The sequence below is a fragment of the Ailuropoda melanoleuca genome, chromosome 13, assembly GCF_002007445.2.
Source record: "Ailuropoda melanoleuca isolate Jingjing chromosome 13, ASM200744v2, whole genome shotgun sequence".
NCBI classification, from domain to species: Eukaryota; Metazoa; Chordata; class Mammalia; order Carnivora; family Ursidae; genus Ailuropoda; species Ailuropoda melanoleuca.
In genome coordinates, this window is record NC_048230.1 from 34,774,320 (window position 1) to 34,792,812 (window position 18,493).

The following is an 18,493-nucleotide window of genomic DNA, read 5'->3' on the forward strand; positions in this document are numbered from 1 at the left end:
ATATTTTACTACTGTGTAAAAGGGAATACTCCCACATATAATTTAATTCATAATCAAAATATATTCACTCTATGTAGAAACTAAAAAAAATAATTCAACTGTCGTTTTTAAAAAAATGCTTACAGGGGCGCCTGGGTGGCACAGCGGTTAAGCGTCTGCCTTCGGCTCAGGGCGTGATCCTGGCGTTATGGGATAGCCCCACATCAGGCTCTTCCTCTATGAGCCTGCTTCTTCCTCTCCCACTCCCCCTACTTGTGTTCCCTCTCTCGCTGGCTATCTCTATCTCTGTCGAATAAATAAATAAAATCTTTGAAAAAAAATAAAAATTAAAATTAAAAAATGCTTACAAGAGCACAATAGTAAAGTAACTGAACAAACATAATGGTAAGAACATGATTACAACTACTCAGCATAACCTCAACTTTCACCTCCCTTTACGTTGATCACACGTTCACAGATGTACAGCAAACGTGGGAAGGCAACGTGCAGAAGCAGGTAACGTTCTCGGTTAGTGATGGTCTATTTAAAATAACACATTTTCGCAGGCGCCTGGGTGGCTCAGTTGTTAAGCGTCTGCCTTCAGCTCAGGGCATTATCCCAGCGTTCTGGGATCCAACCCCACATCAGGCTCCTCCGCTGGGAGCCTGCTTCTTCCTCTCCCACTCCCCCTGCTTGTGTTCCCTCTCTCGCTGGCTGTCTCTCTCTGTCAAATAAATAAATAAATAAAATCTTAAAACAAATAAAATAACACATTTTCCTCAGTATGGTCAGGTCCTAAGAAACTACCTTGTCGTGACTGTCCCAGCAAACTAGAGATCACTTTGTTTCTTACCCCAAGTTTAAGTGCTCCAGGCAATACACGGCTATGAAGACATAACCCAAAAAAGAAGCCCCTGGGTATTTATATGAATACTAGATACTGAAAGGCATCTAAATTTACAGCACCATTTAGCTGTGACTTGCTTTAGAAAATGCAATGTGCTATTTAATTATCTACGAGGTAAAGATTTTCTTTCAAATGCATCTTGAGTTGTATTCATTATGCAGTACTAAAGTTCAGTAAAAGTTACAACTTTTACTAAAGATGTAAAAGTGAGATTCTCAGATGAAGAATCCAAAAGCTTGGTATTATGAGGCAAGCAGCTGTCAGCTGCTGACAGACCATGAAAAACTAGTGCCAACTAAATCTTACAAGGAGAAATAACTTAGCTGTGGGCTGTAAAATCCAGCAGAGACCATAAAACAGCTCATTTAGATGAGTGATAGATTACATCAGATTATCTCTGACAAACTATCAGAGATAGCTAGAAAAGCAGGTATCTTTAGGAATGTGTACAGCAATTGCCATAACAATGGGGGAAGTATAAGTCATGGACCTTGGGCTCAGAAAGGAATACTATTTTAAATCAGCTGCTAGAGCCTAAAACCACAGATGTTTTATTATACAGTAGTGTTAAAAGTTCACTAAATTTACTTAAGTTAAAGAGTTAACAGTATTTCAGTAAAGGATTCGGCTAAAGTAACTCAGTACCAAATTGTTGTTTTTTTAGACTCTTTAAAATGCAATAATCACATTCCCAACATATTTGTCTTTGCAAGTTAATACTTTCACATTCATATGGCTGAAACAGAATGTCAGTTGGTATTATTTATATTACATTATACCTACAGTCCCCACATGGGTTCGACAAGGAAGTATTTCCAAGATTATATTAATTATAACCTTACTTCAACTCTGACAGAGTAAAATTCTGGTTTCTCATTATAGTGAATTATGTATAGTTTACTTCTAATCCTTAACCCCCAAAGGCTTATTTATCTCCCACCATGTTCCAAAGTGAATCTGAGGTGAGTTACGAAGTAAATCTACACAGATAACCTTTAAAACTCTATAAAGGAAGAGATTCAAATAATAAAGTTTACCAACAAAAATGATTACCCAACAAATTATTTTATTCTATAATAAAATATAATGTGCCCTTTGGGAGAAAGATGACAAAAAAATTTATATATTCCATGAGGGGTAGAGGAAAAGGTATGGCCAATTCTTCCAACTGTGTAGATGATGTCATTCTAACCGTAATGAGGCTATTACATAATAAGACTCCAGACAAATTGCCCCTTTAATTATAATTAAAACACCTGTGAATTTTATTGTAAGCAAAAGAAGTGTTTCTTCAGAGACCTAAGTCACCTATGTCTAACACCACCTAATAGAACAAGGTCTCATTTCATTTATGATGATGAATGAGTGCCATCTAATGGATACCACCTCCCACAAACCTCTATCTGCACGGAAACTACCTGGTGTTTGTTGCTTTCTGGGATGACAACTTCCACTCAGTTTCTTTAGATATTAAAAGGAGAAGCAAGAAACTTTTTCTTATATTTCTTTTCTATATATTATTTATGTATTAGTTCTTTTTATTTAGACTGGGATATCACATACTTACGTAACAAGATGGTATAAATTTAAAAATAATCATTAAAGATAAAATTATTCTATCACTATTTCTTTAAATCATAAATTTAAAAGCAGTGTTTTTGAAAGATAAAAAAGTAAATATTCGACCTCACATACAGACTGCAGTTCAATATACTTCATGTACAAACATGCAGTTTCAATTATTTACACACAAGTTTTATTCAAAGAAAAGCAAAACACAAAACCACAGCATTTCCATCAAGGAACTTAGGAAAATCCCAAGTGCTTTCATGGTTCTTCAGTTACCAAATAATATACCTTTTAAACCAGAGTTAAAATAAAGGAAGAAAGTCAGTAAGCAGACTGAACGGCTTCAAAACACTACTCTGTCTTCCTGTGTTCTTTCCCACCAAAGTGTGCTGTTTAAAGTTCCACAACTGTTATCTTCTTCCTCTTGTTCTTTAGTGAGCTCTACAAAAACCTAAATGAGAGTAGATAAATGAATACAGTATTCTGTATTGTAATTATCTCAAAGAATTTTTAATTAAATCAGAAACAGTGTAAGGCTACATCTACATACATTAACCATTCAACTATCAAGAGATACGCTGGCATTAATATTATTTAAACAGAATAAGCTCCTTTAATCACATACAAAGATGAATGCTATGAGGATTAACAGATTATTTTTTGATTAATACATGTAAGTAGCAGTCATAAAAAATAATTTATAAATATTTAAGCAATGTAATTTCAGATACATGAAATAACATCAACAACACCAATTTTTCTTTTTTTTTTTTTTAAGATTTTATTTATTTATTTGAGAGAGAGAGAGACAGCCAGTGAGAGAGGGAACACAGGCAGGGGGAGTAGGAAAGGAAGAAGCAGGCTCCCAGCGGAGGAGCCTGATGTGGGGCTCGATCCAAGGACTCTGGGATCACGCCCTGAGCCGAAGGCAGACGCTTAATGACTGAGCCACCCAGGCGCCCCAACACCCATTTTTCTTTACTAAACAAACAATACTGAATTTTTCAAAATAAGCAGATGGACAGCCTAAAGTTGTTTAAAATTATACGAAGTTTAGGCATATTGCATAACAATTTGTCTCTGGTTCATAAACACCCTCCCTCTCCAACATAAATATAAATAATTTGGGGTGTCTTGGTGGATCAGTCGGTTAAGCTTCCAACTCTTGGTTTCAGCTCAGGTCATTATCTCAGCATTGTAAGATGGAGCCCTGCATGGCTCTGTGCTCAGCAGGGAGTCTGCTTCCCTTCTCCCCCTCCCTCGGCACCTTCTCTCACTCCACACATTCTCTCTCAAATAAATAAATCTTTAAAAATAAATAAATAAACCTAAACAATTAGATATCAGACACTTTCTTCCATAAAAGAATTTTTAAAAATTTAACTTTATAGTACCTGTTCCAGTGTTGCTTGAGAAAAGCTATATTCTTCAATGGCAAAAGTATGTTTAGCTATTAAAATATGAAAACAATATTTTACTCATTAATATTTCTAAAGAATAAAAACAGCAGTAACTAAGTGGCTAACAACCTGTTTAAAAAAAAAGAAATCTGTAATCAACTTATTTAAATTTGAAGCTGCCAAAACATGTTACTTTCCTCTATCTCGGTTCCCTGAGGCACCCTACCTGCAGTGTTACTTGCCTCACCTCGCCTTTTCCAAGCATCTCCTGTTCACCCTCATCTGTCCTTTTCTCATGACTTCTTTGGCTCCCTGCTCCCTATCTCCCCTTCTCCAATTTCTATTACAGCCTGCCCTGAACTTCTTGAACTAGATTCTGGATATAGTTCCTATGTCCATCTACTTTTTTATATTTATTTCAGATCCTTTTGCAATCTAATCGAACATCAAATTTTCTGGCTTTCTATTCATTCCTGAAGTGAAATTCTCCCCAAGCATTATTAAGTTGTTTCATAGTTTAGAAATTCCATAAAACAACTTCTATATGAATACCTGTTCCATCCAGGAGCTTACCTCTCACCACCTGCTACCAGGGTATCTTTATCCTACCAACCATTTACTTTAAAAAATGCCAAGTTTCTATAAGCTTCTTTAAGCTTTTAGGAATGTGCACATGCCTACACTATGAATTTTCCTCTCCTCTCTCCTGCTGCCACTGAAGTCTTGCTACCATTGCTACTTCTAGGGCCTCATACAAAGTGAAGGTGCTGGAAACTCAATGTTCTCACTTCTGGAAGAACCACTGAGTGCTAATTAAACCGAACTTTCTCACAGATGCAATGTGAAAAACCATGGTGATGTCAACTAAAATAGGAAAAGGTTTACGCTACAATATAACTGACCTACCAAACCTCTACAATGTTAATATTTATCTCACAATAGCTTCCACAATAAACAGTCTCAATTTCTAAACTTAAATAAAATTCTTTTATAAATTGAAAGCTACTTTACAATGTTTTTCAAGTCTTACCTTCTTCCAGCTTAGAAAAAGATTGTGAAAGGGATGGAACATCTTCCTTAGGAATCTTATAAGCCAAAATAGAAGAAAAACTGGAAACAGATAAAATATAGAAAAATTTAAAAATGATTACTAATATGTTCCAAAGCTAAAGTTCAACCTTCATTTAAAGTTCAAAATTAAACTCCAACAACTCATTTTGATACATATTTAGAAAAAAACTGTTTTAAATCTTAAGATATTTCCATGCAAAACAACCCTCTCATTACTACTGATATGAGAACTTTCCAAAGTTTAAATACTATTGAATATTGTAAGATCTAACACTAAATTAAATACAAAACTCCAGTCATCAGACAGTCCAATACTGGTGATATTAAAAGACCTTTTTTTTCTAATTCTTAATGCAATAACCAATTTTTATGATTACTGTTCTAACAAAAAAATATAACTAAATTTTTAAAATCTTTACCTCTCTTGACGGCTCGCATTTGGGAAAATATACTGAATTTCTCTTTGAAGGCGGTCTACTTCTAGGTTTTCTATCCAGTCCTTTAACTTTATTTCCAAAAAGTAGCCTTTTCCAAATTTACTCTTCAGATGCTGGACGGTCCCAATACATCTGTAGTGATTTTTAAAAGAAAGCTCAGACATAAAATGACTTGACAGTTTCAAAGAATGATTTTTCAAAGGATGATTTAAATTAAATGTTTGATGGGATACTTTTAAACGTATAGAGAAGTTGCAAACATAATACAGAGAGTCTCCATATACCCCTCACCCAGTTTCAGTTTCCCTAATATTATGATCTTATATAACCATAGCACATTTGTCAAAATTAAGAAACCAACACTGGTATATTACTATTAACTTTATATTTGACTTTATTTGGGTTTCACCAGTTTTTCACTAATGTCCTTTTTCTGTTCCAGGATCTATCCAGGATATACACTGCACTTAGTCCCACAAGTCTGTGACAGCTTCTCACTCTTTCCTTCTTTTTTTGCCTTTGGTAGTTTTAGGAACTGGTCAAGTGTTTTGGTAGAATGTCTCTCAATTTGGAGTAGTCTGACAGTTTTCTCATTAGACTGGGGCTAGGGGTTTTGGAGGAAATGCTAGAGAGCTGAAGCACCTTTCCTATCACATCCTATCGGGTACACGACATCACACGACATTGCTCTTCTGTGAAGTTACTATTGCCCTCTTTCCACACACTGGAAGAGACTGGCTAAATTCAGACTATACTTAGGAAGTGGAGGATTACCCTCCCTTCCCAGAGGGAGCATAATTAAGGAAAATTTGCTCTCCTCCTACATTTATTTTATTTATTCAACCATTTATTCATAGGAGTATGAACTTGAATTATGAGCGTATTTATTTTATACTTTGGATTACAACCCAATACAATGCCGACCAATTTTTTAAAATAACAAATATCATGCATGAAAACAACACTACAAGTTGTCGAACCATTAAACTAATGACAATTGCAAAGTAGCTAGCAATTTCTTAGAAATAAACTTACATATTTCCAAGTAATTCTATAGAAAGCTAACAGTCAAAAACTCAAGTAAGGACACTTTTTTTTGCATTTAAACTTATAAGTTTTTGAAATGATTATTGAAAACCCACCTCACCCCCCTAACCCCACCGCCAAACGGCACAGCTTTCAGACACTTACTTTAACTGTCCAGATACCACGATGGCCACCCGGTCACAGACAGCCTCTGCTTCCTCCATATAATGAGTGGTCAGAATAGCAGCCCGCTTTTTGTTTTTAAATGCAGTTCGAATTGCTCGCCTATAAGACATAAGTAAAAATAGAGTAAAAGTATCTGAATGTTAATGAAAATCCAACTATTTGGTCAATTAAGATTTATCAATATCTACTGCTATAGTTATTACATACTGCCTAACTATGATTCTTCTAACTTCTTTTCCTTTATTTTTGAAAGTTTGTCAAATAATCAGAAATTCCATGATTTCAAATGTTTCTATGCATTAAAAAATAAATTATAAAATTTGACGCTTTTCATGTTGTAATTAAAACAGCCATAAAATCACAGGGAAAATTTAATATGCTTCTACCCCACACCTCACATTTTGTAGAGATGGAAATGTAGGCTCAAAGAGTTGGTCAACTAGCACCATGAATTTCTAGGCATTCCAACATAAACTCAAGCCAGCGTTAGTATGAGAATTAGAATTTATGTTAGATGACTAGGAAAAAAATATTTTAAAAGCTATTCAGACAGCAGTACTCTTTTATCTTAGTAATTACCCATTTATTTATTTTTATTCTGGAATAAATAAAGTATTATTAATACTTCATCAAAGTATAAAGTATGATAAAGTTTAAAAGCTTATGGCAGGGGTGCCTGGGTGGCTCAGTCGGTGAAGTGTCTGCCTTCAGCTCAGGTCATGATCTCAGGGTCCTGGGATCAAGCCCTGTGTCAGGCTTCCTGCTCAGTGGGGAGTCTGCTTCTCCCTCTCTCCCTCTGCCTCTTCCCACTGCTCACGCTCTCTCTCTCTCAAATAAATCAATAAAATCTTAAATAAATTTAAAAAAAAAGTTTATGGGATTCTCTAGAAATCAAAATATTTAATTTCTAATGACTGTTTTGTCATTTGTGTAAGATTTTAAATCAATATATATATGTAACTAATATAAAACCATTAGTTATAGTAAAACAAACTATTCTTTTATTCTAAAGTATGATATGGTATAATGTGTCTCAAGTATCTTTAATGTCATACTTACCACATGTGCTGTTTGGCTTTAGGATCCATACCCGTAGATGGTTCATCTAGCAGGGTAATGTGAGGATTCCCCAGCATACTCAGGGCAAAACACAACTAGATAGAAAGAAAATGGGGGGACTAATAAGGCTTCACATAAGAAATTTTATCAAGACAGTTATCAGCCTCTAAACTATGAATAAGACATACACATATCTGTTGTTTAATAAAAGTACCTTTCGCTTGATTCCTGCAGGTAGTTTCTTTATAGTTTTCTGAAGATGTTCTTTTAAATCAAGTGCATTTGTTATCCTGCAAAACAGGTAATACAAAATGATTGTACTATCACTCACTGTTCGTGATCATTGACGGTCTTTTTTCTAGAACACTCAGTTGGAGTTTAATATATAATTAGACTTCCAATTTACATCATCTTAAACAAATCACTACCTTGATAAAAAGGTTCACTTAAAGTTTGACATTTATAGGTATGTTCATTCTATAATTAAAAATAGAAAAATTACCTTTTTATTTTTATAACTATCATAATTCTGTAAAGAATATATGAAAAAGTAATGGCCATTTTCTATGAAAAGTATGAGCCACAAAAAATGCTTTTAAAAATTAAACTTTTAAAATGTGAAATGTAAACCTTTCTCTGGGTAATAAGAAGGTTTTAATTTTACCGATTTATGACTTCTTTCACATCACTTGCGCTCATTCCTTTCACAGCTCCATAAATTTCAAAATGTTCCTGCAATGTAATATCTGGCCACAGTGGGTTTATCTGAGGACAGTATCCCATATACTTAATGGAATCATCATCTTCAGTTGGGTCTGAAGAATAATCTCCAAGAAATACCTACAGAAATACAAACCAATTTTAAATAACTTGGCTTAATTTACATTTTGAAGTGGTAAGTGAATTAATTCAAACTCTTTCCTAGAACCAGGGTAATAGTAAGTCAATTTTCTACTCCTTTTGATGAAGAAAGGACATACATAGTTAAGTCAGAGTTCAGTGACATTGCCCAAAAGTACGATCAGGAATGCAGGTTGATTGAAAAGGCAAACTCCAATTTAAACTAGGATGATCAAGGGACCTCACTGGAAGGTGTTATTTGTACCACAGAGGTAAAGCAAATTAAATCATTTGGATTTCTACAGGGTAAGGAATACCCAATATGAGGAACAGTTAAGGCAAAAACCCAAAGAAGAGTGTTTCTGGCATTTTCCAGGAAATCAGTGAGCCAGTGTGGTTGGTGTAAAGTAAGAAAGGGGGAGAGGAGCAGAAGACAGGATGACAGCAGTTTTGTGAAGTTTCCACAAAGTGGTGATATGCTTACAATCAAAGGCTAATTAATGGCAGGGTCAATATTAGCTCCTATACCTCCTGAAGTTAACAAGATTGTCTTCTACAGATCAAGTCGGCAGCAGATCCGTCCACTGAAACCTGGCAGGCCAGAAAGGAGTGGAAGGAAATATTCAATGTGCTGAATGAGAAAAATATGCAGCCAAGAATTCTTTATCCAGGCTGTCATTCAAAACAGAAGGAGAGATAAAGAGTCTCCCACACAGGGGCACCTGGGTGACTCAGTTGGCTGAGCATCTGACTCTTGCCTTTGGCTCAGGGCATGATCTCATGGGTCATGGGATCAAGCCACCCCATCGGGCTTCACATGCAGTGAGAAGTCTGCTTGGTGGTTTTCTCCCTCTACCCCTCCCCTACTCACTCTTTCTCTCTGTCTCTCTCTCTCTAAAGTAAATAAATAAATCTTTAAAAAAAACACAAAAAAAAGGAGTTTCCCAAACAAAAACTACTTTTATTAGTTCATGACCACTAAACCAGCCCTGCAAGAAATTTTAAGGTGGACTCTTTGAGTGGAGAAAAAAAAGAAAGACCAAAAGCAACAAAAACTAGAAAGGACCAGAGAACATCATCAGAAACACCAATTTTACAGGCAACACAATGGCACTAAATTCCTATCTTTCAATTAAATCACTCTGAATGTAAATAGACTAAATGCTCCAATCTTAAGACATGAGATATCAGAATGGATTAAAAAAACAAGATCCAGGGGGCGTCTGGGTGGCTCAGTTGTTAAGCATCTGCCTTCAGCCCAGGGTGTGATCCCAGGGTTCTGGGATTGAGCCCCACATCGGGCTCCCTGCTCTCCTGGGAGCCTGCTTCTTCCTCTCCCACTCCCCCTGCTTGTGTTCCCTCTCTCACTGGCTGTCTCTCTCTGTCAAATAAATAAATAAAATCTTTAAAAAAAACCCAAAAAAAACCAAAAAAAACAAGATCCATCTATATGCTGCCTATAAGAGACTCATTTTAGACTTAAAGCCAGAATAGTCATATTTCCATCAGACAAAGATTTTAAAACAAAGACTGTAAAAATAGATGAAGAAGGGCATTATATCATAATTAAGGGGTCCATCCATCAAGAAGATCTAACAATTATAAATATTTATGCCCCCAACATGGGAGCACCCAAGTGTAAAATTCAATTAATAATAAAGAAACTCACTGATGATAATACAAAATTGTAGAGGACTTTAACACCCCACTTACAGCAATGGACAGATCATGTAAGCAGAAAATCAAGGAAATAATGGCTTTCAATGACACACTGGACCAGATACACTTAACAGATATATTCGGAACATTTCATCCATCCTAAAACAGAAGAATACACATTCTTTTCAAGTACACATGGAACGTTCTCCAGAACATATCACATACTGGGTCACAAATCAATCCTCAACAAGTTCAAAAAGACTGAGTTCATACCATGTGTATTTTTAGACCACAATGCTATGAAACTTGAAGTCAACCACGAGAAAAAAATTTGCAAAGACCACAAATACATGGAGGTTAAAGAACTTCCTACTAAAGAACAAATGGGTTATGGGGTGCCTGGGTGGCTCCGACTGTTGAGTGTCTGCCTTCAGTTCATGTCATAATCTCAGAGTCCTGGGAATAAGCTCCACACTGGGCTCCCTGCTCAGCAGGAGCCTTCTTCTCCCTCTCCCTCTGCTCCCCTGCTCCTGCTTGCTTGTTCACTCTCTCTCCCTATCTCAAATAAATTTAAAAAAAAAAAAAAAGGAAGAATGGATTAACCAGGAAATTAAAGAAGAAAAAAAAATACACGGAAGCAAATGAAAATGAAAACAGGACAGTCCAAAACCTTTGGGATGCAGCTAAGCCAGTTCTAGGAGGGAAGTATACTGTAAAACAGGGCCACCTAAAGAAGCAAGAAAAGTCTCAAATACACAGCCTAACCTTACACCTAAAGGAGCTAGCAAAGGAAGAGCAAATAAAGCCTAAAGCCAGCAGAAGGTAAATAATAAAGATTAGAGCATAAATAAATATAGAAACAAAAAGAAAAAAACCAAACAGGTTCTTTTTTTAAGATTTTAAGTATTTATTTGCTGGAGACAGAGCGAGAGAGAGAGAGTGCACAAGCAGGGAGAGCAACAGGCAGAGGGAGAAGCAGGCTCCTGCTGAGAAGGGAGCCAGATGCGGGACTTGATCCCAGGTCCCTGGGATCATGACCTGAGCCAAAGGTTAACTGACGGAGACACCCAGGCTTCCCAAACAGTAGAAAGGATTAACAAAATTGGGGCGCCTGGGTGGCTCAGTCGTTAAGCGTCTGCCTTCGGCTCAGGGCATGATCCCAGAGTCCTGGGATCGAGCCCTACATCAGGCTCCTCCACTGGGAGCCTGCTTCTTCCTCTCCCATTCCCCCTGCCTATGTTCCCTCTCTTGCTGGCTGTCTCTCGCTCTCTCTCTGTCAAATAAATAAATAAATAAATCTTAAAAACAAACAAAAACAAAACAAAGAGCTGGTTCTTCGAAAGAATTAATAAAATTGATAAACCTCTAGCTGGACTTATCAAAAGGAAAAGAGAAAGGACCCAAATAGATAAAATCATGAATGAAAGAGAGATCACAACCAACACCACAGAAATACAAACAATTGTAAGACAATGCTATGAAAAATTATATGCCAACAAACTAGGCAACCTGGAAGAAATGGACAAATTCCTAGATACCTACAAACTAACAAAGCCAAAACTGAAACAGTAAGAAATAGAAATTTTGAACAGACCCAAAACAGCAAAGAAACTGAATCAGTAATCAAAAATCTCTCAACAAACACAAGTCCAGGGCTGGATGGGTTCCCAGGGGAATTCTACCAAGCATTTTAAGAAGAGTTAATACCTACTCTCAAACTACCCCAAAAAATAGAAATGGAAGGAAAACTTCCAAACTCATTCTATGAAACCAGCATTACCTTGATTCCAAAACCAAAGACCCCACTAAAAAGGAGAATTACAGGCCAATATCCCTGATGAACACGGATGCAAAAATTCTCAATAAAATACTAGTGAATCGAATTCAATAGTACATTAAAGAATTATTCACCATGATCAAGTGGGATTTATTCCTGGGCTGCAGGTGGTTGAACATTCACAAATCAACCGTGATACACCACATTAATAAAAGAAAGGAATAGAACCATAGGATCCTGTCAACGGGTGCAGAAAAAGCATTTGACAAGTATAGATCTTTCTTGATAAAAACCCTCAAAAAGCAGGGATAAATGGAACATACCTCAACATGGCCTTCGTATAAAGGCCATATATGAAAGACCCACAGCTCATCCTCGATGGGGAAACTGAGAGACTTTCCCCTACAGGCAGGAACAAGACAAGGGTGTTCTTTCCCGCCATTACTATTTAACATAAGTCTTACCTCAGCAATCAGACAACAAAGAGAAATCACAGGCATCCAAATAGGCAAGGAAGAATTCAAACTTTTACTATTTGCAGACGACATGATACTTTATGTAGAAAACCTGGAAGACTCCACGAAAACATTGCTAGAACTCATACATGTATTCAGCAAAGTTGCAGGATATAAAACCAATGTGCAGAAATCTGTTGTGTTTCTATACACAAACAATGAAAGAGCAGAAAAATAAATCAAGGAATCGATCCCATTTGCAACTGCACCAAAAAGAGTAAGATACCTAGGAATAAACCTAACTAAAGAGGTAAAAGATCTGTACTCTGAAAACTATGGAAGATGCTCAACATCACTCATCACTCACCATCAGGGAAATACAAGTCAAAACCACAATGAGATGTCACCTCACACCTGTAAGAATGGCTAAAATTCACGACACAAGAAACAACAGGTGTTGGCAAGGATGCTGAGAAAGGGGAACCCTCTTACACTGTGGTGGGAATGCAAACTGGTGCAGCCACTCTGGAGAACAGTTTGGAGGTTCCTCAAAAAGTAAAAAACAGAACTACCCTATAATCCAGCAACTGCCCTACTAAGTATTTACCCACAGGATACAAAAATACAGATTCAAAGGAGTACATGAACCCTGATGTTTATAGCAGCATTATCAACAATAGCCAAACTATGGAGAGAGCCCAAATGTCCATCGACTGATGAATGGATAAGGAAGACACACACATACACACACACACACACACACACACACACTAGAATATTACTCAGCCATCCAAAAGAACAAAATCTTGCCATTTGCAATGATGTGGATGGAGCTAGAGTGTATTATGCTCAGTGAAATAATTCAGTCAGAGAAAGACAAATACCATATGATCTCCTTCACATGTAGAATTTAGGAAAGAAAACAGATGAACATATGGGAAGGGGGAAAAGAAAAAAGGAGACAAGGAAACAAGCTATAAGTGACTCTTAATGATAGAGAACAAACTGAGGGTTGATGGAGGTAGGTGGGTGGGGGATGGGCTAGATGGGGGATGGTTATTAAAGAAGGCACTTGTGATGAGCACTGGATGTTGTATCTAAGTGATGAATCACTGAATTCTACTCCAGAAATCAATATACACTGTATGTTAACTAACAAAACTTAAATGAAAGAAAAAAAAATTAGATTGTCTTCCGTTAAGTAGGCAGACAAATCACCCATGCATGTAATAATTATAAAAGCAGAAATACTATGTGTGCATCTGCATGTGTGAAAATTTTGCGTATATTATTTTCAAAGATAACCAAAAAGATCATAATTTGATTAAGCTATACTAAAAAATTAATATTAAAAACATAAAATCCTAACTTGTCATTAAGAAATTTACTTTAACTAAAAATGTAAATCATAGTCAGCATCTCCCACACCCTTATATATCATACCTGGCCTGAAGTTGGTTCAATATCACCAATCAGAATATTGATAATTGTGCTTTTGCCTGCACCATTTGGACCCAGTAGCCCCAAGATCTCTCCTAAAGAAATTGAAAGAAAAATCATCATACATAAATCAAACTAAAAATGGAAATTACTCTTCTGGAAAAATTATTTAAGAAAAAAGAAATACCAGCCTTTTTTCACACAGAAAGAGACATATTTAGTTGCCACTTTCTTTACTTTTCTTGTAAGAAGAAAATCTTTCTTGTCATCATATTCTTTATGCAAATTGCTGACCATAATGGCTGGCTTCTAATAAGGGAAATAGGATTTAAAAAGAGAATAATAAATCAGATATACCTATCATGAAATGACAGGTTGCCTACAATTCATGTCCATATATCATAAGACCTATATTCACTAATAATAGGTATTATGTAAATAAATATCCATTTATGACTGAAATAATGGCTTATTCAGAAGTAAAGAGACAAATATTTTTTCAAAGAAAAGACTTTTTTAATATTGATTCATACGAAAAGAGAAGTATTTTTCAGATTAATTCCTACACATGAGGAACTGATCACTGCACATTTAATAAGACTCACAATAAAGACTCAATTACCTCCTCACAACACTGGCAACTCATTAGCTCTTTGACCTTTAGTCTTTCAGCCTTGACATCTTCATCTTCATCCTCATTATTTGGTGGTTCTGGATACTTCCTATTTTTGGACTTTGTTGAAAGAGTCCTAAATATATAAAGATAATAGATTTTCAAAAAACTAACAGAGTAAGAAATTCAAGCACTCCATGGAGAAAACACCAAAAACATACACCAATCTGAGATCTGTGGTCTTATTTCTGAAAGGTGGAATTACAGAGCTATTTTTCACTCACGGATCCATTTGATGATGTTACCAAAATTCATTCATTTTCCAACATTATACACAACCGGTATGTGTCATGCACTATTTCACACAAACAAAAGATTAAAAAAATCATGTACCCATCCCTCAAAGAATTTACAGTTTGGGTATAAATGACATTGCCCTGGGGCAGAGCAGATGTAGAGGGCTGAACTCAGAACTCACAGGATCTCTAGAAAAGTAGGCAAAGAAAGTTCTTCCAAAGGAAATTCTGAAGTGTAAGAGAGGAAAAGAGGTAAAGCAGAAGTTGACATTATAGACAACAAAGGAACAAGAGAAAAATATAAATAAGGAGGAAGAAGTCAAACGTACTAAAGTAGCAGATGAGGTGAATAAGAAGAGCCTGCTTGGTAAGACACAGAGGAAATCATCAGTCACCTTACTGCAAACAGCATCAGCAGAGAAGCAAGTGCAGAGACCAGACTGCAGGGAGTAAGGAGTGAATGAGAAGTGAGGAACTGGAAGTAGAAGCTTCGTGGCTATAAAAGAAAAGACATATGAGACAAGAGCTAGAGGGACTGAGGTTTAAAGGAGATTTAGGAGTTCTGATTTCTATTAGCTTGTTTTATACGAGAAAGCTGACTCCCTCCTCAGAGAAAAATACCCTATTTAGATCCAAAAGGGAAAGATACAGGGAGAGAAAATAAGATTGACAGAGCAACATCCTTAAGTAGACAGAATAAATGAAGACATGGATAACAGGAGGGGTGCCTCTCCCTCTGGGACTAGGAAAAGGCAAAAATGATGAAAGAGGTGGATGAGTGTGTAAAAATTTCCAGTTAAGTGCTTCTGTTTTCAGAGACGACAAGATCATCTACTGAGAAGTAGAAAAGGAGGTGAGGTGAACTGGAGAATTTGAGGAATACAAAGAAGGCTTGAAATAACTATTGAAAAGAGATAGGAAGAAAATGGGATAACAAGTGTTAAAACAAAGCTGAGTTTATACAGGATAAATACGTGATATTAGCAAACTGCACTTTTATGTTAATATTCTCCAAACTGTAATTAGACTTACCAAAATTATGATTTTTAGCAGACAGGTCAAAGAAATACAGAAGTTGAATACAAAGTGCTGAAAGAAGCTGAAAGTGATGAATCACGTGAGTGAAGCTGAATAGAGAAAAGGTGAAAACGGTGATTAGTGGATACGTTTGAGAACAGAAAAAACTTAGGGGTAGAAACCACAGCAGAAAAGTCCAATAAGACTAATAAAATAAGAAAGCTGAAAAGACGAATGTTACTGTTAGTACGGGACACAGATGAAGTGAAGAGCAGGGATGGCAGGGCTCTGACCCAAGACAACACATGAGATGTGAAGGACACAGAAGTCATGAGTGCAGAGAGAATGAGACACTGAGTGGGAGGACGTTATCCCAGTGGATGCTGATTCTTCCCAAAGATGACAGCAGGAGAAATAAGGAGAGCCAGAGGCTAAGTCCTCAGTGGATATGGGGAGTATACAGTGGTTAATAAATATGTTCACAGCAGCATTATTCATAATGGCCAAAAAACAGAAACAACTCAAATATCCATCAACTGATGAACAGGTAAATCAAGTGTGGTATTTCATGCAACGTAATATTACTAAGAAAAGAAAAAAGTAATGAAGTATTGCTACATCATGAACCTTCAAAACATGGTAAGAAGCCAGACACAAAAAGACTATATATTGTAAAATTCCTTTTATATAAATGTTCAGAACTGGCAGACTTATAGCAACTAGATTAGATTAGTGGTTATACAGGGCTGGCGGCATGTGCAAGGGGGGCCACTGATGACTCTTAAGATTTTTTTTGAGAGTGATGGAAATTACCTAAAACTAGATTATATACTACATAAATATACTAAAAAACATTAAAACCTTAAAAAAAATTAACTGACCTGAAAAAAGGATCCTTTCTTATTGACTTGCCTCCATATTTTTTCTCATAGTACTGTAAGAGGAAAATCCAGAGTACACACTGCAGGTAAGGCTACAAGAAGAACATATAAGAGCTCATGACTCAATCTTTTTTCCCCCTCTATCAATATAACAAAGACCACATATATCAGGTTCCTTACCATCACCAAAATAATTAATCATTATTTTCTTCACATGTCATATAAGTTAAGAATTTAAATGCAAGCCAAGGTAGATTTTTAGTAAAATAATCCTTCACATATTTTCCTACCTCTGCAAAGTTCATTGGTTGTCAGCTTCATAAAATACAAAGAAAAAAAATGTTTTTGTTTCTGAGGAAGCCAGAATTATAATTAAATAGAATAACATGAGAGCCAAATATATTAAAATGGACATATTCAATAAATGTATTACCACCAAAATGCATATTGGCTGGCATTAACTAACACACTTGGCTTTCTGAGGCACCTTCATTCTTACGCAACATGATAAAAACTAAAAAGAGAGTTAAAATCACACAACCAAACCGCTCTTAAGGTAGTATGCTAACACCAGCATTTTTGTTTATTTCTTACCGATATAACAGCCACCAAAAGCCTATCCCATGGATTATAGGTGTCCTCATTTTTTCGAATATTCTTCCAAGAAATCTAAGACACAAATTTTTGAAAATTGATATGCTGCTGTGATAAGATAATATAATGGTATTTGGTCTTTGACCCAGTTCCCAGCACACAGCTTCTAAACACCCTTGGAATTTCCTGAGTGACAGAGGTGATAGGAGCATCTTTTGTTATTTAAAATAAGCCCCAAACAACCCAAACCCTTTATTCTACAGAGGTGACTCTTGGAAGATGATGCTGGTTGCCAGGGGAACCAACCAAGTGATTAGAAGGTGGGAACTTCCAGCCTCACCCACTGATCAAAAGGAGAGAGGGGCTTGAAGACTGATTATCTCATTGTGCCTCAGTAATGAAACCTCCATAAAACCCTCCGTAAACACAGGGTTATAGAGTTTCCAGGATGGTGAATGCATCCACATACTGGGTGGGTGGCACACTCAAAACTCCATGGGGACAAAAGCTCCAGTGCCTGGGACCCTTCTGGACTTTGTCTTCCCTATCTCTTACTCTACTTATGTGCGTATCTAATGTAATAAACTGGTAAAAGTCCATAAAGTGTTTCCCTAAATTCTATAAGCCATTATAACAAATTATTGAACCTGTCAAGGGGTCATAGGAACCCTGGATTTGTAGCCATATCAGACACAAGCGTGGGTTACCTGCAGACCCACTACTTGGATCTGGCATCTGAAATGGGGCGGGGGGTGGGGGCGGTCAATCTTGTGGGACTAAGCACTTAACCATGAACGTAGCCCTGAGTCTGCATTAACTCCAGGTAGTTAAATGTCAGAATTGCTTTATGTGAGGGAAAACCCCACACATTTAGTGTCAGAAGTGTTGTGAGTAGTAGTTTTCTTATAGCTGCAATGTGTAGGAATATTTAGATTAAAATGCATTTTGTTTAGCAAACATGTATTCTCTATACATAAGTTAGCTATTAATATTAATACCTATGATTTCTACTTATGTTAAAATCTTCCCCATGCCAAAACATTTCTACCTGGGGATGTATAAATTAAACACATTAAAATGAAGCAAAAAAGAAAGCAGGGGGAAGGGGTAGGGGAGAGGAGGGTCGGTGTGTAGAATTAGGTCAGCAATCATTCTAAATCAATATCATCATTTAATTTTCTTCTAATCACATGCAAATATTTCAATTATCCAGGCTTAATAAAACTAATGTTTTATTTTTTCTAAATTTAAAAAAAGTCTCTTACACTTTATTTTCTTTCATCCCTT

At 36.3% G+C, this 18,493-nt stretch overlaps 1 protein-coding gene across 2 annotated transcripts in view; it reads right to left on the minus strand.

Moving 5' to 3' along the window:
• Positions 1-651: 651 nt before the first annotated feature.
• The window catches only part of ABCA5 (ATP binding cassette subfamily A member 5), a 70,132-nt gene continuing 52,290 nt past the window's right edge, over positions 652-18,493 (minus strand). For both annotated transcript variants that reach the window (XM_034641177.1, XM_019804841.2), the window contains 13 exons: positions 17,207-17,281; positions 16,613-16,704; positions 14,428-14,554; positions 13,997-14,114; positions 13,809-13,900; positions 8,299-8,474; positions 7,849-7,924; positions 7,635-7,729; positions 6,555-6,674; positions 5,346-5,495; positions 4,886-4,965; positions 3,850-3,905; positions 652-2,906 (listed from right to left, as the gene is read on the minus strand). In XM_034641177.1, coding sequence (XP_034497068.1) covers positions 2,799-2,906; positions 3,850-3,905; positions 4,886-4,965; positions 5,346-5,495; positions 6,555-6,674; positions 7,635-7,729; positions 7,849-7,924; positions 8,299-8,474; positions 13,809-13,900; positions 13,997-14,114; positions 14,428-14,554; positions 16,613-16,704; positions 17,207-17,281 — 1,365 coding nt within the window. In that variant the 3' untranslated portion in view covers positions 652-2,798. The remainder of the gene's footprint in view (positions 2,907-3,849; positions 3,906-4,885; positions 4,966-5,345; positions 5,496-6,554; positions 6,675-7,634; positions 7,730-7,848; positions 7,925-8,298; positions 8,475-13,808; positions 13,901-13,996; positions 14,115-14,427; positions 14,555-16,612; positions 16,705-17,206; positions 17,282-18,493) is intronic.